The sequence below is a fragment of the Xenopus laevis genome, chromosome 1L (genome assembly GCF_017654675.1).
Source record: "Xenopus laevis strain J_2021 chromosome 1L, Xenopus_laevis_v10.1, whole genome shotgun sequence".
In the NCBI taxonomy this organism is placed as follows: domain Eukaryota; kingdom Metazoa; phylum Chordata; class Amphibia; order Anura; family Pipidae; genus Xenopus; species Xenopus laevis.
The window spans coordinates 87,910,871-87,933,742 of NC_054371.1; the positions used below are offsets into that span (position 1 = coordinate 87,910,871).

The window sequence follows — 22,872 nt, forward strand, 5'->3', positions numbered from 1 at the left end:
TTCATGTTTAAATGATTTTTTAGTATACTTAAGGTATGTTGATACAATTTGCAGAAAGACCCTTTATCCTTAAAGAAACAGTTCAGTATAAAAATAAAAACTTGGTAAATAGATAGGCTGTGCAAAATAAAACATTTTTCTTATATAACTAGTTAAGCAAAAGATGTAATGTATAATGGCTGGAGTGACTGAATGTGTAAAGAACAGAACACTACTTCCTGATTTTCAGCTCTCTAACTCTGAGTTAGTCAGTGACTTTAAGGGGGACCACATGGGATGCAACTGTTCATGAGTTTGCAATTAATCCTCAGCTTGCAGATCAGATTCAAAAGCAACAATTATGACCTATGTCCCCCCCCCCCCTCAATTCACAGATTGGTTACTGCCTGGTAACCAATCAGTGGAAACCAAGAGAGCTGCAAAGCAAGAAGTAGTGTTCTGGCTATTATGTTAGAGATCCAGTCACTCCAGCCTTTTTACATTACATTTTTGGCTAACTAACTATATATGCATGTTTTATTTTGCACATCCTATCAATTTACCCAGTTTTTATTTTTACACTGAACAATTCCTTTAAAACCCCAGGTCCCGAGCATTCTGGATAATAGATCCCATACCTCTAAAAAAGGAAAGATTTTTTTTTTTTACCTTAATAAAGATGCATTTTTCTAAGACTTACTAGATGCAATGTGATAAACAGAGATGCCTATTTTTGATTTATTACTTTTAACTGAAAAAAATCAATACAGGTTATTTTTATCGATTGAGCTGTGCTCTCTGAATGATGATCTATGGAATATTATGTGTAGGGTAAAGCCTTATTAATGCACATTTACTAATAGATAGAAGTTTGTTCTTGTTTCCCCCATTCATTCAGAGTGTGATTGGAGTTGTAACGCTTGCAAAGGGCCTCTGAAAAGTGACTGCCTGCAGTGTATGGAACACTATGCTCTGCATGCTGGGGCCTGTGTAGAACACTGCCCACCTGCCTTTTATAAACATGGGGAGACATGTCGAGGTAAGTGTCATTTTTAGGTTACAGTACAGCCATATAGTTGTATAATACTTAATATACTACAGTAACCCTGTATATGTATAAATGTCAGCTTTTAATTCTCAAATCATCACATTTAGCTTTCTATGAAAACATTCCAAAAGTATCATTCTCTGCTGATTTTAGATATATACTGTTGGAGGTGAACATCATAATGTTTCCTGGTACAAATAATTAAATTTAGTGCTACAAGAACACACAATTAGAAGTAAATGGTAAAATAATGCTCCCAATTTTGAGTTCTTGTAGTTGGGTTTATGTAAAAAAGGTGCTAAAACACTATTTCAAGTTCCAAAAATAACAATGAACAAATTTCTTTACATAGACGTAAATAATTCCACAGATTGAAAGAAAACCATGGTAGTCTATCTATGACTTATAGGAACCATTTACACTCTTAGGGGCACATTTACTAAAGGGCGGATCATCGCCAGCGTTAGTGTTTTTAGGCACTTTGCCGATTTACTAATGGGAGCAGGTGTAACTTAGTTAGCGAAAGAGGCAGACGCTAGCGGTCATTCACACTCTATTGGCAGGCAAATTTTCACTCTGGTGAATGGACGTTACTCCCCAAATTAACTAAGATGCGGATTTTACTGAACGTTACCACTTTCGCCAGACTTGCCTTCGCCAGCTCAGACCAGGCGAAGTTTAATGGAGTATATGCCAGCTTGGTAGCATTGTCAGAAGTAAATTACTTTACACTGAGAGAAATTACATACATAAGTGCAAGAAATTTTGGTAATTGAATCAATAATAATCATACCACAGTTCCAGTTTTTTAAGTAAATCTGAATAATTAGTGTTTTTTTTTAATGTTTATTTTTTTGGGCAACATGCTACTGTAAGGATTTACTGGTCGACATAAGTGTATTTACAATAGAGGCAAAAGGGACCCAAGCCTAGGAGGGACTGGTGAAATGTATTATTTAATATAATGAGCCCCTGGATTACAAACATCCAACTTACATACAATTCACACTTACTAAAGGAGGCTAATATAATAATGTACTGTGTTTTGCTTGGCCTTTATTAGCATTTAGCTTTAATAAACCAACCCCCTCTGGCGTGTTTTGTCTACTGCTGAGCACAGAAATGTAAAAATAAATATGCTCAGAAAGGCAAAAATAAACCGCTGTACTATGTTAAGACAAACTAAGTTGCATTTAATATGTACATTTACCTGTTCCGGGTTACACTTAAATTCAACTTGAGAACAAACCTACACACCCTATGTCATACGTAACTTGGGGACTGCCTATACTAAGTCACAAAAATAGAACTAGGATGGTTCCGTTGAGTGGGTTAATACAGAAAAGAAGGAGTACCTAAAATAGTGTGAAAAGTATTTACATTTTACATAGGCACAAACTTTAAATACATTCCTGCTGGACATTCATTCTACATTTTGGGGACCACTGGCATATCTTATTGCTTACACAGTAGTTTATTTACCTGCATTCTTTATCAAGAGCAGTAGAACATGGACAGTTTTATTTTTTTTCCAATCTACAGTATAACCAACCTTTGCTGGCATAGCAGTTGCATCAAATTGCCACCATGGACAGTTTTGTCAGGCTTTGAAATAATGTTCATTTCATGCTATGAGGTGTTACAGGTATGAAATCTGTTATACAAAATTCATGCGACCTGGGGTTTTATGGACAATGTTGTTTTCCTTAATTTAAATCACCAAACGTTAAAACAAACATTAAAACATGTAATCATTATATAGACCCAGTAGGATTGTTTTGCCACCAGTATGGAATTACACTTGTTAGTTACGATCTAGTACAAAGTACTGTTATTATTGCAGAGAAAAGGGAAAATCATTTTCCAAAATTAAAATCATTTACTCAAAATGGACTCAGAGATTTCTGTATATCAGGTTTCAGATAAGAAATCCCGTACATGTACATTATTTTGCTATGTTAAATACATTTTATAGAAGTTAAGGTAAGCAATATATAGAAGTGTAAATGTTCCCTTAAAACTGCAAATATGACAACATATTTTTATTGCCTAAATCATACTCCCAAAGCACCCTTTAAAAAAATGTTACCTGCCGTTCTACAGAAGCAAGTTTTACATTTTATGGGCAATAACAAAATATTAAAAGTTCGGATTTCTGCTGCTGTAACTTATTTGCTGATTGTGTTTTCAGGTTGTCATCCTTTTCACTGGGGAAATAATTCTTAGGAGTGCATATCCTAAGCCACTAGTAGCCATCACACATAAGTTGTTTATAGGGAGAGATGGAAAAGTCTTTATGTGAAGTAGCACGTGAAATGATATGTCCTCAACTACAGCAAATTTTCAGGGTAGCAGTATAGTTGGTTGCTGAGTGAGTAGTTTTAGTAAGCTCTAAAATCAGACCCTTTTACTACGGTAATCTTTGCATCATTATTATAATTTTTATTGTGGGTAAAGCTCTATTTGTCACACATTGTACTTTTCTGCAAATTGCGAATTTTCAGGAGGAACTGTGGGGCTACATAGTTCACAGAGAGCACTACAAGAGTCAAATGTCCAATTAAAACTATGTGCATCTTAAAGGGATACTGTCATGGAAAAACATGTTTTTTTCAAAACACCTCATATTAATAGTGCTGCTCCAGCAGACTTCTGCACTAAAATCCATTTTAAAAAAGAGCAAACAGATTTATATTCATTTTTGAAATCTGACATGGGGCTAGACATAGTGTCAGTTTCCCAGCTACTCCAGTCATGTGACTTGTGCCAGCACTTTAGGATTGAACTACTTTCTGGCAGGCTGTTATTTCTCCTACTTAATGTAACTGAACATGTCTCAGTGAGACTTGGCTTTTACTATTGAGTGTTGTTCCTAGATCTACCAGAGAGCTGTTATCTTGTGTTAGGGAACTGCTACCTGTTTACCTTCCCATTGTTCTTTTGTTAGGCTGCTGGGGGGGTGATATTACCTTTCCCTGTTCTTTAAGGGTAAGTCCACAGAGGGCGTTTTGGGGAGATTTGGTCGCCTGGCGACTAATCGCCTCATTTTTGCGGCGACCAATCTCCCCACATGCCTTCCCTGAATCCCTGAAAGCCGCGTGTGATTAGCTCCGGCGTTTTTTTCATTTTAGCTGGCGCAGAGTCAGGGAAGGGAGATTGGTCACCGCAAAAATGAGGTGATTAGTCGCCAGGCGACCAAATCTCCCCAAAACGCCCTGTGTGGCCTGACCCCAATGCCCTGGACTAGTATCCTATAAAATCAATCATCAGATCAAATCTTAAAAGCAAACATCTGAATAGGTTGCTATGGAGTACAGAAATGTGGTAACATTTTTTTATGTGATTGGATGGGTTAGTAAATATTACATACTCCCTTTTTGCTTTAACAAAATTTTTCCACATTTATGTTCTAGGTACTGCAAAATCTTTAGGTTTTTGGCCAATTCTGCTTGAAATAGTTGTGTTAATTAAAATGTGGCCATTTATTATCTCTTTCATCATGACCTTTTACAGTGATTACTTAAATGCCAGTTTCCTGCTTATCCATGATATAATCAAATCATCAGTATATATATTGTAAGAGTTTGGGTAGCTGGGATCAGTTTTCCTGGGGTAACACAGCCCACGGCACAAGCACAACTCATGAGAGTATAGTCTCTTGCTGGCAGTTTATTGTCTCTTGCAGAAAAAATAATAAACAAAACAAACAATTCAAAATAAAATCCTTGCCACTTAATGGGCTTCTAACTAATACAGGTCAGTTTTCCTAACTAACCAGGAGAAGGCCTACCGCCTGTCTCCCCAAAACAAAGAACATACAGGAAGATATACAATCCCAAACCTTTTGGTGATTTCAGTCCCTCACACAGGCAGCTTTCCTGTGTCTTTTCCCCAGCCAGGAACTCTCCACTCTGGCTTGAGCTGCCTGTTTAATTAACCACCTGAGTTACCTCAGGACAACTCAAAACACCCGGGCTGGACTAGCAGTCCCGGAACCACTCTGTTAGGAACCTGGGGCATAAATAAGCTCCGTCCTGGACTTTCCCAGGTATCCTAGTAGTGACCTCACCACATACCCCCCCTCCTTGTTTCAACCCAATGGTTGGAACAACTGAGGCCCAACAGGAATGAACCCGGGACAGGGCATCAACATTGCCCATTTCTGACCCGGGCCTATGTTTCACTGTGAAACAGTAGTCCTGCAGCGTGAGGAACCAACGATTCACTCGTCTATTGGTCTCCTTCTTTTGGGCCATCCATTTTAGAGGTGCATGGTCAGTAATAAGGTCAAATTTTCTGCCTAAGAGGTAATACCTTAAGGCATCTAGGGCCCATTTTATGGCCAAACACTCCTTTTCAATTGTGGCATACTTCCTCTCACAGTCATTGAGCTTCCTGCTTAAGTACACCACTGGATGCTCTTCCCCGTTATAAAGCTGGGATAATACTGCCCCTAATCCCACATCTGATGCATCTGTCTGGACCACAAAGTCATTTGAAAAATCTGGGGAATACAAGACTGGTTGTGCACATAATGCATCTTTGAGGGCCTGAAAAGATTTTTCTGCCTCAGGGGACCACTTGACCATGACAGAGTTTTTTCCCTTTGTTAAGTCTGTTAAGGGAGCAGCCAAGGTGGCAAAATGAGGAATAAACCTCCTGTAGTATCCAGTGATACCCAGAAAAGCTCGAACCTGCTTCTTATTAAGAGGGCGTGGCCACTGTTGAATGGCTGCTGTTTTATTTACCTGGGGTTTTACCACACCTCTGCCAATGGTGTAACCTAAATACTTGGCCTCCTCCAAACCAATGGCACATTTCTTGGGGTTGGCAGTAAGGCCTGCTTTACGGAGGGAATCCAACACAGCCTGAACTCTGTGCAGGTGAGACTCCCAATCTGTACTGTGTATCACCACATCATCTAAATATGCAGCCGCATACTGTTGGTGAGGTCTTAATATTCTATCCATGGCTCTTTGAAACGTGGCAGGGGCATTTTGTAGCCCAAAGGGCATTACTCTGTACTGGAAAGAACCGCCTGGAGTGACAAAAGCAGTTTTTTCCTTGGCCTGTTCCGATAATGGTATCTGCCAATACCCTTTTGTTAAATCTAATGTTGTCAGATAACGAGCAGTACCCAGCCTGTCTATGAGCTCGTCTACCCTAGGCATTGGGTAAGTGTCAAACTTGGATACTGAATTAAGCTTGCGAAAATCATTACAGAACCGCCAGCTACCATCTGGCTTAGGAACAAGAACAATCGGGCTAGACCAGTCACTATTGGACTCTTCAATTACCCCTAAGTCAAGCATTTTTGCCACTTCATCAGCCACAGCTTTTCGTCTAGCTTCGGGAATCCTATAGGGTTTGAGTTTAACACGCACTCCTGGCTCGGTTACAATCTCATGCTCAACAACGGGAGTCTTTCCTGGGAGGTCAGAGAAAGTATCCCTATTCCTCATTAAGAATTCTTTTACCTCCTGTTTTTGGGAGGTGGACAAAGTTTCTGCAATGGTAACCTCAGGGACCAGATGGGTCTCGTGAGTGTCCTTAGAAACAGCATAGGCTGGTACTGCAATTAATGATGCCCTGTCTTTCCAGGGTTTAAGTAAATTAACATGATAAATTTGTTCTGGCTTCCTCTTGCCAGGTTGGTGTACCTTGTAATTTACCTCCCCAACTCTCTCAATTATTTCAAAGGGTCCCTGCCATTTTGCAAGGAACTTACTCTCCACCGTGGGGACCAAAACTAGTACTCTGTCTCCAGGTGAAAAGACACGTATTTTAGCATTACGGTTGTATATCCTTTGTTGGGCAGCCTGGGCTTGGGCCAAGTTTTCTCTTACAATGGGCATAATTGAAGCAATTCTGTCTTGCATTTGTGATATGTGTTCAATTACACTCCTGTGGGGTGTCACTTCCCCTTCCCAGGTTTCCTTAGCTATGTCTAAGAGCCCCCTAGGATGTCTCCCATAGAGTAACTCAAACGGGGAATAACCTGTAGAGGATTGGGGAACTTCCCTAATAGCAAACATAAGATAGGGTAAAAGGCAATCCCAATCTTTCCCATCTTTGTCCACTACCTTTTTCAACATACTTTTTAGGGTCTTGTTAAAACGTTCCACAAGACCATCTGTCTGAGGGTGGTAGACAGAGGTTCGCAATTGTGAAATTTAAAACAATTTACAGAGTTCCTTAGTTACTCTGGACATGAAAGGGGTACCCTGATCGGTGAGGATTTCTTTAGGGATCCCAACCCTACTGAACACATGAAGCAATTCTTTGGAAATGGTTTTAGCAGAAGTGTTGCGCCAAGGAATAGCTTCCGGATAGCGAGTGGCATAGTCCATGATCACTAAGATATATTGGTGACCCCGGGCAGATTTTAACAAAGGGCCCACCAGATCCATGGCTATTCGCTCAAAGGGTATTTCAATAATTGGTAATGGGATTAAGGGACTACGAAAATGTGGCCTTGGAGTGGAAATTTGGCAAACAGGACAGGACTCACAGTAATCCTTTACCTGCTGATATACACCAGGCCAAAAGAATCTCTGCAAAACTCTTTCGGTAGTTTTTTTCACACCCAAATGTCCCCCATTACATGACCATGGGCAAGATCCAACACCATTTTTCTGTATGGTTTGGGTACCACTAATTGTTCAATCACCTCATTTGATTTTCTTGATACTTGGTACAGTAGATCCCCTTTTAAAGCCATGTGAGGATAGGATAACCTGAGCCCTGGCTCAATAGGTTCCCCGTCAATTATTTTCACATTTTCTCTAGCTTTTATAAGGTCAGGGTCTTTTAACTGTTCTGTACCGAAATTCTCTTTGTGTACATTAAAATCAGAGAAATCCACAACACTGTCAATAATACCCGACTTACTGGTTTCCCCACTAGGGTTTTGACCATCTTCAGGGTCCTCCAAGTCTCCTGCTAATACAGAGAAAGGGAAAGCTGGGGTTTCCTGAGGAGAATCCTCTGAACCTGTTAGTTCTGAATTTTCTATGGGCACAGGTCCTTCAACCACTGCATCAGAGCAGGGAGAAACTGATTGATTCCAGAGATCCCAAAACTGGGGAAAATCCCTCCCAATTATTGCATCATGCAGAAGGTGTGGTACTACCCCTGCAGAGTAAGTCACTGTACCAAGGCCCGTTTTAAACTTTAGGGTTGCCACAGGATACTCCCGTGTGTCACCATGAATACAAACCACACCAAACCTTTTTGACTGGAACTTAACAGGGCCTACGGAGTCTAACTTTACCAAAGTGACTACACTACCGGAGTCTAGCAATGCAAGCAATTGTTTCCCATTCACACTCACTTTACACATTTGCTTTTCCTGAACCGGCACCGCAGTGCAGGCAACCGTAGCAAACAGGGACTGGCGTCTATTCCTGGAAGAAAAATCACATTGCATGGGATCATCAAGCAAAGTGCAATTTGCTGCAATATGACCAAAATCATGGCAACGGAAACATTTAACAGTCTCGGAATTAAACCTAAGAGTCTCAGACTTTCCAGTTTTAGATTGCCAGCCTCCCGGGTTTTTGCCAAAATTCTCTCCCTTTAAGGGTGATTTACTTTTACCACCACCCGTGTCCCCATGAACAGTCTTACCCGTTGCCAGGGTGTACCTCCCTTTCAGGTGTGGAGCCCGGAACGATGCGGGAGGGGTGCCAAAGTTCTCAGCGGCAAAGTACCTTTCCACTAACTCCACAAGGTCATCTGCAGTTTTAGGGTCTCCATGGGTCACCCATTTGCGCAGGGCAACAGGAAGGGACCTCAGGTAGCGATCCAGTACCACCCTCTCAATAATCTCAGGTCCAGTCAAGGACTCTGGCTGCAACCATTTTTTCACCAGGTGGATCAGGTCAAACATCTGGGAGCGTGGAGGCTTCTCCGGGTGATAAGCCCAGCTGTATACACGTTGGGCACGAAGCGCCAGGGTAACGCCAAGGCGGGCCAGAATCTCTTTTTTCAGTTTCTCATAATCCTTGGCAGGAACAGAGTCAAGATCAAAATATGCTTTTTGCAATTCACCGGTTAGCAGGGGTGCCAAAAGACCTGCCCACTGCTCTTTAAACCAACCCTCTCTTTCGGCGGTCCGCTCAAATGTAGTGAGATATGCCTCCGGATCATCCTCTGATGTCATCTTTTGGAGGAAGCGGCTTACATTGATTTTGGGTACATTGCTATGTACTACTGCAGGTGGCTCCTGGGGTCTCTGTGCCAACTGTTGGACCAATCCTGTCAGTACCTGCCGGTCTTCCTCTGCATCTTCTGCCAGCTTTTTAAACATGGCCATCATCTGCTGTTGCTGTGCCTGTTGTTGAACCATTGTCTGTTGCTGCAACTGTAGGACCAGCTCCTTATGGCGGGCTTCCGCTTGCTGCTGTGCCTGTTGCTGGGTGGCATTAGACAGCATTAACTGTTTCACAATCTCCTCCATGCTGCACAGTTCTTATGGGATAACTACCCCTTTAATTCACAGTCTCTGCAATATTATACTGCCTTTTGTTGCTTTATTTTGTGCCAGAGCACCCTCCACCATATGTAAGAGTTTGGGTAGCTGGGATCAGTTTTCCTGGGGTAACACAGCCCACGGCACAAGCACAACTCATGAGAGTATAGTCTCTTGCTGGCAGTTTATTGTCTCTTGCAGAAAAAATAATAAACAAAACAAACAATTCAAAATAAAATCCTTGCCACTTAATAGGCTTCTAACTAATACAGGTCAGTTTTCCTAACTAACCAGGAGAAGGCCTACCGCCTGTCTCCCCAAAACAAAGAACATACAGGAAGATATACAATCCCAAACCTTTTGGTGATTTCAGTCCCTCTCACACAGGCAGCTTTCCTGTGTCTTTTCCCCAGCCAGGAACTCTCCACTCTGGCTTGAGCTGCCTGTTTAATTAACCACCTGAGTTACCTCAGGACAACTCAAAACACCCGGGCTGGACTAGCAGTCCCGGAACCACTCTGTTAGGAACCTGGGGCATAAATAAGCTCCGTCCTAGACTTTCCCAGGTATCCTAGTAGTGACCTCACCACAATATATATATATATATATATATATATATATATATATATATATATATATATATATATATATATATATATATATATATATATATATACTTTCCCATTTCCATTGCTTCTTAATGTATTTATTATATTCTAAAATCATTTATCTGTCCCATGCTGGCCTCTGTAATGTTTTCTTGTAAGTAATCGCTTTTCATTTATTCCTTGCACCCATCAGTTTATGTATTTGCTTTATGTATGTGAAAGTAAATATTAAACCAATCCTAAATCTGTCCCACCAGATATTTAGGGAAAGGAATTCAATAGTTGAATCTCTTTTGCAAATAAAATAGTTAGAAGTTTTCCTTCCTGGGCTTTTATGCTGATTCTGAAAGCTATTATCATTAAAGGATTTTCCCGCACAAAACATGTTACCAAATGGCAATAGCAATAATAACTGAAATATGTCTTTCCCACTGGAAGACCATAAGACTAAATTTTCATAGTGCCTTATAGTATATGACCATTTGTAATACTCTGTTCATAACTCTTTTATGGGCAGAATTCCTTTGCATGTGTAAAATGAATAAAGGTTGAGTGGTGTTCCAAGACATGGTGTCTTGGAACACCACTCAACCTTAATTCAACACCGGCAATGCAGAGCCTACCCTTGATTTGGTGGACAAAGGTCAGCTGCATGTTAAACACAGTAGAAGTACTGAATGTAATACATTTTTATGCATCCATTATGTATTTTCAGTATTTTTACTGTATTTCCATGCACTTAGTTTCCACACCTTGTGTATTACTCCCTTCCCTTTAGAGTGTATGCTCTTTTGCATAGGGCCTTCTTCATCTTTTTGTACCAGTATTGATTGTGATGTATGTAACTCCATATGTTCTATGTATATAATTCATGTGATTTAGTTGTATAATCACATTTACTTTACAGTGCTACGCAATATGTTGGCACTATATAAATACATGTTAATAATAATAATAATAATAAGCAACTAAGCGACTACTATACTTTCAAAAACTACTCCTCCATTTTTGTCCCAGGAATCCCCTGAGTTGTCTTGGGCAAGCAAAAGTGCAGTGCAGAATTCTTCACTGATTTCTGTATTGCACATGCCCATAGCTTTAATTGATGCAGGTAGTGTCTAGAAATGGTGGTGTTTGTTCACAAGTAAAATATCCACAGCTGGTTCATTGTATAAAGTAGGGTGGGATGCCTAAAAACTTGGCACTTGGTTTTTTCTAAGTGTTTCAGTAGTAGCTCAATAAGCCAAATTGCTAACGTTCTAAACTATATTTGATAATTTACTTGACACATTTCTCAGCAGGAGCTTTACTAAAGTCAGTCACAGAGCTTCTTGCAGTTGCTACAGAGAAATGAAAACCTAATCTACATAAAATTTATACAATAGAAAGTAATTGAAAATTGCTTCCTTGCTTCCTTCCATGTGTTTCAGAGTGTGGAGAACACTGCCATGTCTGTAGTGGGCCCTTTCAATGCATTCGGTGTGAGGCTCCATTTTACTTACTGGATGGGCATTGTGTCAGTGAATGTGGAAAACAGCACAAGGTATCCCAAACTGGCCGACTTTGTCTTGGTAAGTACTCGAAAAATCTTTGGTTAAGTAGACATAATGAAAGTGCAAATATACTGAGCATAGTATCACCAACATCAGCTGTTCTTTTAAAGAAATGCATATTTTTAGGAACAATTTTAGCTTTTTTTACTGTCTGTATTCTCCGCCTCTGCTCTTATCTGTATTTCAGTACATAGAAATTGCTCTGAATACTGCTTTATGAGGTACTACCAAATAGTTTATGAGGCTTCTCAGGGGTCCTGCCAGTAATAGGGTTCATATTTGTGTTGCCATTATTTTCCAGTTTGTCCACCTGGATGCCTTGACTGTGATGAATCTAAAATATGTCATTTGTGTGACGGGAAGACTTTTCTGAAGAATCAGCTTTGTGTGTCTCACTGTGGTTCTGGCTTCTCTGGCAATCCTATAAACAGAAGATGTGAAGGTAATCGAATACATAGAAGTGACCATTACAAAACCACTGAGTCAGAAATGTCAATAAACAGTTTATCCAATGAGATCTAAAATGATTTCTTGTCACCTTTCAAACACCTTCCATTATATATATATATATATATATATATATATATATATATATATATATATATATACACATATATATATATATACATAGCCAAACCACAGTATGTGGCAGGCAATTAGAGAAAGACATCACATTTACATCTAACATGTTTCTGGAAGGAAGGTTCTCATTGTGTAAAGTTTCTATCTATGCTTCTAACTCAAAAGTACAGTTATATGTAAAAACATATTACCCCTTCCAGGTATGAAGGGGTGGGGATGAAATATTTGTCAGTGTAGGATATGTAAAGTTGCTGTACCATGTTAGCCAGTAAAAATGTTGCAGGGCAACCCTTTTGAAATAAAAAATAACAAAGTGGTATAAAGGTGATACCTTTATTGGCTGATCAAGCTGATTACAATGAAGCTGTGGTGTTCTCTGGTATATATACAACATTCAGCTCATAGGTCAAATGACCAACAAAAATGAATATCAATCTATGTGTAAGGTGTCAAAGTCATTTACGAGGGGATCTGCAAGAGACAAGAAGATAAGGTACAAGATAATGTGGGTCAAAGGTTTAATTAATGAAGTGTGGAATAAAAGGAATTTCATACGATCACTTAGTCCAGATCCACACGTTTGTATTTCTGACCTGGTGCAGGCCTTTTTAATCCATAATAGTTAGCCACTAAAGTTATCACCTTTATAGCACTTTTTGCTATTTTTTTTTCAAAAGAGATGCCCTGTTACATCTGTGTAGGATACCAATAGAAGGTATTTTACTTGAGAAGATCCTTTGCATTGCCCCTGGCTATACTCTGTGGCCAGAGCTAGAGGGGCTAAAATTTTCCCATTACAAAGAAATACATACTGTATTTTGGGGCAATGTGTATCTTTATTTTTTTCTTGTAAGGCTATGGACACACATACATTTAACAATGGCGGTTGGCGCCGTGGTTTTTAAAAAAACTAACCGTTGCATAAATACGCTAGCGGAAGTACCATAGCCTCTACTTGAAACCTCTACGCCAGGGGTGTCCAAACTACGGCCTGCGGGCCAAATGCGGCCTGATATCCATTTTTAATTGGCCCGCAGCGTGCAAAAATCCCGACAAGTTTCTCAGCAGCCAGAAAAAAAAGTTTCTAACCACGGGGGCAGAATCTACAATGCTTCAGTATCTGAGACTCTGAGAAGTGTGTTAGAAGTCCTAAACTCCGCCCTTCCCTCCCCGTGACTGGAGTTCAGTGTAGTGTGGGGGGTGCCGGTAAACAATTGGAAGAATGGCTCCATCCCCCTTCTACGCTGCTGCCAAACCTGGGCTGGATCCCGGTGCTGTTCATCAAGGTGGTGGCCTGCCTGTTACATGCTGTTTGTGCTGGAACTGTGTGTGCATCTGATGATCTCTGTGAGTAACTGCTTCATGCTTGGCTTGGGGGAGGCATGGATTTAGGGAGGCTGCAGCCAGGCAAGGGAGACCTTACATTGTCAGTTATAGATCGAGTGTGTGAGTTACTGTGTGTGTGTGTATCTGTCTGTATGTGTGTCACTGAGTGTGTGTATCTGTCTGTATGTGTGTCACTGTGTATGTGTGTTACTGTATGTGTGTGTGTCTGTGTGTGTTTGTATGTGTGTCTGTATGTGTGTGTGTGCCTGTATGTGTGTGTTACTTATTTACAATTTGTAAAATGAACATGGTAATCAGGGGGTATGGGCAAAAAAATGGGCATGGCCAAAAATTTTTGCCGCGCTTCGCAGGCCAATTAAAAATGGAGAGGACCTGCACGGCGTACCTACGTACTTCACCTCGAGTGAGTGGCCCGGCTGTTTGTGTATTTTACCGCATATGGCCCTTGGTGAAAAATGTTTGGACACCCCTGCTCTACGCAGTGGTTAAACATATGTGTGTCAATAGCTTAATGCTTTTAATTAACCTTTAAGAGCAACGAAAAATCTAATCTGCAGCACGATTGTCCATGGCAATGGATATAAATAATTGTTTGCATTTTCATGGAAACCCTATAGGCTACAGCTCTGCTGTTTGGTTTTAGGTCACAGCTATGGCATGTTTTTTTGTACAATTTGAATGCCTTTGAATCCTTGAACACACACTTATGATTTTTTTTTTTTCAATTTCTAAATGAACAAGCTGTGAACTTTTAGCAGAAAAGGCATACCTTGGCAAGGTTGTCAAGAGGTTACTTAGTAAACAGACATCCTGATAGAATAAATATCTAGGAGTCCTGTAGTTCACCTCCTCAGCCGGTTCCCAGTTTCTGTTCTCCTTTGAATATATCAGTCAATATAGTTTATAGAAATGGACCAGCGTTCAAACAGCTTGAGGATAAACAAGAAAAATGCCTAGTGTAGTAGTTTAAAATCTTAATGGTGCACCTTCATGTGAATTCTACAAGAGAAGTGCTCTTTTTCTTTCACATTTTAGGGTTGCATGCTCTTTATCCAACCTTCGGACTGTAGTGCCTTAGACTAGAGGGTTGTTTAAGATTGGGTACCTACAAACGTTCAAAGGATTCTGCAGACCTTAAGATAGTATCTGTTCTCCGATGCTGAGGTTTCTAGTAGCTTCACGAAATGCGCTTAAGATAGTTTAAAACCTATTTAACGATTTTCAATATAAAATTGCACTCACATTCTTAATAGCTTAAAATCACATGCATCAATGTCCCTGCATTGCCATATTCCAGACTTGCCACATCAGTTACTTGTACTTGCCTGCATGTAGTCCTGGATGCAAGAGGATGACATCACTGCCTGACATATTTTGTCTAGCGACTTCCTCAAAGACTTCATCCAGATAGGCTGTGTGCCTATTTGGTAGCATATATTGTTACCATATTTTTAGGTAACGAGCCACAATGAATATCAGGCATTAGCAGTTTCTTAAATTCAATTATTGGAACAGTCTACTTTTGCATTTATGCAGACCATATATTGTGTTACTAATAGCATTGTGAATGCATTTCCTGCATAGACAGTTGAAATATCAGCTATCAAATCAGTGATCAGTAAAGGCAACCAAAATCACTGGGAGCTATTATTCTATTGTTACTTGAAATGGGAGCTGTGATGGGCTACATAGAAGACATGACACACTGAGATGTCATGGCTGACAAAGTAACCTCACTACAGCTCTGCCGATATGATTCATTTGTTGAATTGGATAAATCTGAATCATTTTTAGTCTTCCGTGGCTTTATATAGAGTTATATTGTTAGACAGCTTTACTGAATACATGTCATTCAGATGTTTATTATAATTGTTTTTTATTTATATGTAATTCATATATTTGTTGAAGTGAAAAAGTCCAAATGTTTATAATGTTAAAAAATGGGCCATCTGACCAGATTTTAGGCAATGGGGTAAAACTGAAAATAATTCAGCTAAGCGTCATCGGTGCATTTAGAGGACCACAAAGAGCAAATTAATTTAGAGTAATAGGAAACATTACGAGACACTGATTACAAGTAATGCTACTATGCAGAGAAGTAAAAGACTTTTTATACTATGACCAGAGGTAAATAAGTTAGGAACCACCGTATGGGGTTTACCTTGATGTGGTATGGTGGCTTATCAACTTTATGATCATAACTTTATAACTAAAAACCCCAGTTTTGTAAACACATGCACTTGCATTTATACTGAATGACTTATGAGACGGGACCAGGGAATGTGCATTAAAAAGTAGCACTTTCATTATACTTAAATATACTTTAACTTAGCCTTTTGAGTGCTTCCACAAACCCCCTTTTTGTATATTGTAGCAAAAAACTCTCATCTAAAGTTCCCATGCAGCCTTGTTATTGAGCCTTTGTGCTAACTAAATTAGATCACGGTAGTAGAAACCACACTCATTTAAAGCTACCATATAGACATTATTATCGGCCCCTTGTGTCTGATAATTAGGGATGTAGCGAACGTCGGAAAAAAAGTTCGCGAACATATTCGCGAACTTGCGCAAAAATGCGAGCGGTTCGCGAACGGTTCGCGAACCCCATAGACTTCAATGGGAAGGCGAACTTTAACATCTAGAAAAGACATTTCTGGCCAGAAAAATGATTTTAAAGTTGTTTAAAGGGTGCAACGACCTGGACAGTGGCATGCCAGAGGGGGATCAAGGGCAAAAATGTATCTGAAAAATCTGCCTGTGTGTGCTTGGAAGAGATAGTGTAGGGGGAGAGCTGTTAGTGATTTCAGGGACAGATGATAGTAAGTTTGCTGGCTAGTAATCTGCTTGATACTGCTCTGTATTGGAGGGACAGAAGTCTGCAGGGATTTGAGGGACATTTTAGCTTAGGTAGCTTTGCTGGCTAGTAATCTACTGTTCTCTTTAAACAACTGCCATACGTTGACCTTGTAGGCATTGTTTGCCCAGTTTTTTTGGACGCAGCCACTGAAGCACAGTTGCCAGAAAAAATATGCCATATAAATGCTGAAAATAGTCATTTTTCGCCATACGTTGACCTTGTAGACATTGTTTGCCCAGTTTTTTTGGACGCAGCCACTGAAGCACAGTTGCCAGAAAAAATATGCCATATAAATGCTGAAAATAGTAATTTTTCGCCATACGTTGACCTTGTAGACATTGTTTGCCCAGTTTTTTTGGTTGCAGCCACTGAAGCACAGTTGCCGGAAAAAATATGCCACATAAATGCTGAAAATAGTCATTTTTTGCCAAAAAAAGTGACTCCGGTGTTTTTTCTGGAGACGGTAATATTATGGATATTTAGACAGAATGGGAACAAGGTCACACAGCTCGATGGCGGGTTGAAGAAACAGTGTGCAAATAATGCCTACAAGGCCAACGTATACACTACTACAGCGGTGGATACGGATTACGTAAAATATATTATGGCTGCTTGAAAAAAGTGACTCCGGTGTTTTTTCTGGAGACGGTAATATTATGGATATTTAGACAGAATGTGAACAAGGTCACACAGCTCGATGGCGGGTTGAAGAAAACAGTGTGCAAATAATGCCTACAAGGCCAACGTATACACTACTACAGCGGTGGATACGGATTACGTAAAATATATGAATGCTGCTTGAAAAAAGTGACTCCGGTGTTTTTTCTGGAGACGGTAATATTATGGATATTTAGACAGAATGTGAACAAGGTCACACAGCTCGATGGCGGGTTGAAGAAAACAGTGTGCAAATAATGCCTACAAGGCCAACGTATACACTACTACAGCGGTGGATACGGATTACGTAAAATATATTATGGCTGCTTGAAAAAAGTGACTCCGGTGTTTTTTCTGGAGACGGTAATATTATGGATATTTAGACAGAATGGGAACAAGGTCACACAGCTCGATGGCGGGTTGAAGAAAACAGTGTGCAAATAATGCCTACAAGGCCAACGTATACACTACTACAGCGGTGGATACGGATTACGTAAAATATATGAATGCTGCTTGAAAAAAGTGACTCCGGTGTTTTTTCTGGAGACGGTAATATTATGGATATTTAGACAGAATGGGAACAAGGTCACACAGCTCGATGGCGGGTTGAAGAAAACAGTGTGCAAATAATGCCTACAAGGCCAACGTATACACTACTACAGCGGTGGATACGGATTACGTAAAATATATGAATGCTGCTTGAAAAAAGTGACTCCGGTGTTTTTTCTGGAGACGGTAATATTATGGATATTTAGACAGAATGGGAACAAGGTCACACAGCTCGATGGCGGGTTGAAGAAAACAGTGTGCAAATAATGCCTACAGGGCAAATAATGCCTAAAAGGTCAACTTATACACTACTACAGCGGTAGTAAAATAAAAAAAAGTAAAATAAAAAAAAAATGAATATTAAAAAAAAAAATTAAAGTTGGTGCTGCTGAACTACTAGGAGCAGCAGATTAGCACACCAGTCCACTCCCCAACACTGCTAGACTAATAGCACTGGGCTCTTATAGTAGTAGTAGTAGTAGTAGTAGTAAAACAACAAAAAAATAAATAAAAGCAGTCCTTACAAGGACTACTGTTATTGCAGCAGTCAGCAGATGAGATCAGAAGCAGGACAGCTGCCCACTGCAGCTACATACAGAGCACTGCAGTAGAAGGTAGATTACTAGCCAGCAAAGCTACCTAAGCTAAAATGTCCCTCAAACCCCTGCAGACTTCTGTCCCTCCAATAACAGAGCAGTATCAAAACGATTACTAGCCAGCAAACTTTCAACTGTCCCTGAAATCACTAACAGGCAGCAGCTCTCTCCCTACACTATCTCTTCAGCACACACAGGCAGAGTGAAAAAACGCTGCAGGGCTTCGGTTTTTATAGGGAAGGGGAGTGGTCCAGGGGAGAGCTTCCTGATTGGCTGCCATGTACCTGCTGGTCTGGGGTGAGAGGGCAAAAAAAAGCGCCAACAATGGCGAACCCAAAATGGCGAACGTCGCGCGACGTTCGCGAACTTCCGGCGAGCGCGAACACCCGATGTTCGCGCGAACAAGTTCGCCGGCGAACAGTTCGCGACATCTCTACTGATAATCACAATTAAGCAGTGCAAATGACATATCTTTAACAATCTTTAATCTTAACAATGAGATTACATGAAAGTGGGGCATGGTTGGTTACTTTTACAATTAAATTACAAATAAATTAAATACACAATTGTTATTTTTTTTCAGTGAATGTCCATGCCCCATTACTTGCTGTGAATGGGTCACTTACAGTGGGAATTGGTGCAATGAGGGCTTTGGATTTTTCCTTTATGAATGTGAAAGACCAGGACAATGAGGACATAAGCCTCATATTTCATGTAGTAAATGTTCCCATGAATGGACAATTGGTAAAATTCTTGGATGGCAAAGAAGTTCACCTCAACAAAGACGCTCACTTCAGTTGGAAGGATCTGAAAGAACAAAGAGTGTATTTTAAGCACAGCAGAGACAAATCAAGGTAAGATTATAAATAGAAAAAGTACTTAAATTGGTGTAGACTCTCGCACACCCGTTGTGCAGATATTTGGCTTTGCTCGGTGCACAGTGATTGGAGGATACGGCAACCTCCCAGTAAACTGTATAGAAAAGACCACACTAGCACACGAGACTTGTGTCTGCAGGGCAAGCCCTTGCAAAAGTTTTACTGCGGTGGTGCAATTATGCTTGACAAAGGGGCGGAACCCCCGAAACGTTGCACCACCGCAGTAAAACTTTTGCAAGGGCTTGCCCTGCAGACACAAGTCTCGTGTGCTAGACTTCATTTACAAATACATAGGTGTGACTTTTTTGTCCTATTACGTTTAGGGTTGCCACTCTTTTGCTTTCCTGTTACCGGCCTTTGTATTGGGTGGGGCAGCCATATGGGGTGGGAAAACAGCAGGTTGGACAGCGGAAATGTGAATGGGGCTGGGACTGGGCGGACTTGGTAGGGAAATAGGCAGGTGTTCAGCAGTGGATTGGGGAAGGGAGGGATTATAGGGCATTTTAAATTTTTGCTAGTGATTTACCAGCTAGGCCTTTCAAAAACCTAATGACAGATAAAGTGATTCATGTGTTAAAAGATTGCTTGTAGATGAAGCCACATGGATTTGTGTGTTAAATGCATCATTACTTGGGATTAACTATCTAAAATCATCTCAACTCATTTAATGCATTTAACCTTTTCATTAGCATACCAAAGCACCATTGTTAACAATGGTGATTGCTTTAGGGTTGGGGCAGACCGGCAGATTCGAGGAGATTTAGTCACCTGGCGAATAATCGCCTCTTCTGCGGGGCGACAATCTCCCTGAACTGCCTTCTGCCTGCTGCAACTCCAGACGACTTCGGAATTCGAAGTGCCACGAGTGCGTTAGCGCAGGCGATTCTTCATTCAAGCAGGCGGAAGGCAGACGGAAGGCAGACGGAAGGCAGTTCGGGGAGATTGTCGCCCCGCAGAAGAGGCGATTAGTCGCCAGGCGACTAAATCTCCCCGAATCTGCCCGTCTGCCCCAACCCTTAATTAGATGTTAGTTTTTAGATGATGCAGTTTTCTGTGTTAAATGGGATAAATGGGTTAAATGTGTTTAGATATTCTCTGTTAAACAAATGAACAAAACTGGCTTCATCTGTACTTTGTAGTCCTCCCTGAGAGCACTGCGGTGATTGTGATGACACGAGTGCCATAACTCCAACAAACAAAATAAATTCTGTGTGGCAAAAACAAATGTAGTTAATAATATATTTCACCCTTGGGAGACATCGGTTGCAGTATGTGTATTCGGGGCTGCCATTGGTAATCATAGGGCTTCATACTACTAAGTTAGCAGGACCCTTCCCCCAAGGGCGCCCAAATTATTAGTCCACTGGTTACCTAGGCCCTCTGAGTGGTGGACCTGGCAATAAGTAAAATGGGGCCTCAATAAAAAAAGACCAATTACTGTGATCTGTCCATTCCAAAACTCCACCCAAAGTCCACCCAACTCCCCCACACCCACAAAGCCCTTCTTGTGTCCCACAAATCGTGTGTGTATATACCATGACCTGCTTCACTGGAAACACAAACATACCTCAGCAAAACTCAGCAGCAAGTAACCTGAATGTATGGCAGTATTCTTGACAAACAATCAAATTACATAATTGTAAGAAAAAACACAAAAGCAAGTACAAAATTAGTGTTGCCAGGAAAATTCAGTCACTACTAATCTTCATGTATGACAGTGTGACAAGAGCTTATTACTGGATTTGTAAGAACACATAAACCTGATAACATAGCAGTGTTGCTATTAAAATTAAACAGCTACTAATCTCCATGTATGACAGTACATTAACAGAAGAGCTAATTATTACTTACCAAGGAAAAGGCTCACAGCCTAAGTGGTGCTGTTACCTCTCGTCTCTTCAGATACGCTTTTATAAATTTCTGAATTCTGCATAACAAATTATCAGGTTTTTTTTTGCAAAATAAAACAAAAACAGAGGGGTCTGCTCACAAGAGCTGAGTACATAAAGGTTTAAGTCCTTGAGCAAAAACGTGGTTTGGTTTCTGTACTAAATTCTTTATGCATGGCCATTTGCAAGCTTTTAATTACAATTAATGCTCATCCTGATATTATTGCCAGCGGAAGTTGTGCCCCAGAGCTAACAATATTCTTATACATACTGTAATATATTTGCTGCCGAATGGTTACTTTAAAAGGTGGTAAAAAAATAGATTTTACAGAGAGTGCCCTCTGCATTTTTGAAATGTACTAAGCTTTAAACATTTTTGAGACCGAATGGGTCCTTGGATTGTTAAAGGACCAACAGTCCAGGTGTTCATTACATATGCAGGCAATATCAGCAATTAGATGTCAGATGCTCCAGTGCTGTTCATTTGTGTGGTTGGGTTTGTAAGGGGTCTAAGCAGCAATCAATTTAACATTTATTTAAAATTGTTATCAAAGATCTGATTATTATAATTCTGCAGGATCAATTATACCTTACGCCTCACTTGAATCTACTTCCTTATTTATTGACATATGTATACATCCTATTGCTTTATCATTTAATTCCTTCATCTCTTTTTTAACTCTTTTCTAACTCTTGTCTCCCAAATGTATACCATGAAATTACTGCAGGATATACTTAACCTTACATTTTTCTACTTCTAACCTCATTTGCTATTTCTCAGCCATTTAGCCCCGACCTTATATTAGGGAGTCCAGCTCAGATTCAGTCTCAAAAAACACTACGTGCAATTAGTTATCTAGGGCAACTGCTTTAAAAGGGCAGATCCCAGTACACACAAATTTGAAATTACAGTTGGATTTCTGTAAAACTGAAATTTTCACCATATGAAATAAAGCAGTCTATGGCTGAAGAGATATAACAGAGATGTTATCTGTATAAACACCATATTAAGTTGTAATTTGCTTTTACTTCATTTACTGTTACATTAAACTCAACATTGGGATAAGTTTCTATGAAGGGTTGCTTCCCCTAAAATTTAAGCTTAAATGCAAGTGTACTGTATTTCTGTATTATTTATCAAAGCATTTTTGCTTAAACCTTACCATTCTATTGCCATTTCCACACTACAAAATTGCAGAGCTGAATGCTTCTTTAAATGACATTCCTTTCTTTCTATTAGGAATGGGATTTTTGCCTTAAAAGTAAGCGACGGACATTTTTTTTCAGAACCTAAAAACATCAATATACAAGCAGTTTCAACAAAGGTTTGTTTGCAATATTAAAACATATATACTTTAGAAACTGTGTTTTTTCATCATAGATACTGCAGTTTACCATATGTGTAAAAAAAGGGTAAAGAATATATTTCTCACATTATGCTCAAGGCCATGTGGTTCAAAATGTGTCTCCCTTAGAAACTCAGATATCATTTGTCCACTGAGATCTCCCAGTGGACCATATAATACCTTTTTCAGAATTAATACACAGAAAAAAATCTATATTAGTTTTTTGTTATTTATAAGAATACATGGTATCCTCCTCCTTGTGTCTTATGTTCATTGGTCACTGTGAAGAAGTAGTGGTGATCACTCCTCTTGGGTGTCATTAATGTTTTGACTAAGCCCAAAGAAGTTGTATCTGGTACAGGTATGTGATCCGTTATTCAGAAACCCGTTATCCAGAAAGCTCCGAATTAAGCAAAGGCCATCTCCCATTGATTTAATTTTATCCAAATAATCCACATTTTTAAAATGATTTCTCTTTTCTCTGTAATAATAAAAGAGAACCTTGTACTT

General features: G+C 39.9%; 1 protein-coding gene across 3 annotated transcripts in view; it reads left to right on the forward strand.

Moving 5' to 3' along the window:
• The window catches only part of fras1.L (Fraser extracellular matrix complex subunit 1 L homeolog), a 269,516-nt gene that overhangs the window by 175,006 nt on the left and 71,638 nt on the right, over positions 1-22,872 (forward strand). For all 3 annotated transcript variants that reach the window (XM_041591087.1, XM_041591088.1, XM_041591086.1), the window contains 5 exons: positions 878-1,018; positions 11,539-11,679; positions 11,963-12,103; positions 18,833-19,103; positions 22,257-22,341. In XM_041591087.1, coding sequence (XP_041447021.1) covers positions 878-1,018; positions 11,539-11,679; positions 11,963-12,103; positions 18,833-19,103; positions 22,257-22,341 — 779 coding nt within the window. The remainder of the gene's footprint in view (positions 1-877; positions 1,019-11,538; positions 11,680-11,962; positions 12,104-18,832; positions 19,104-22,256; positions 22,342-22,872) is intronic.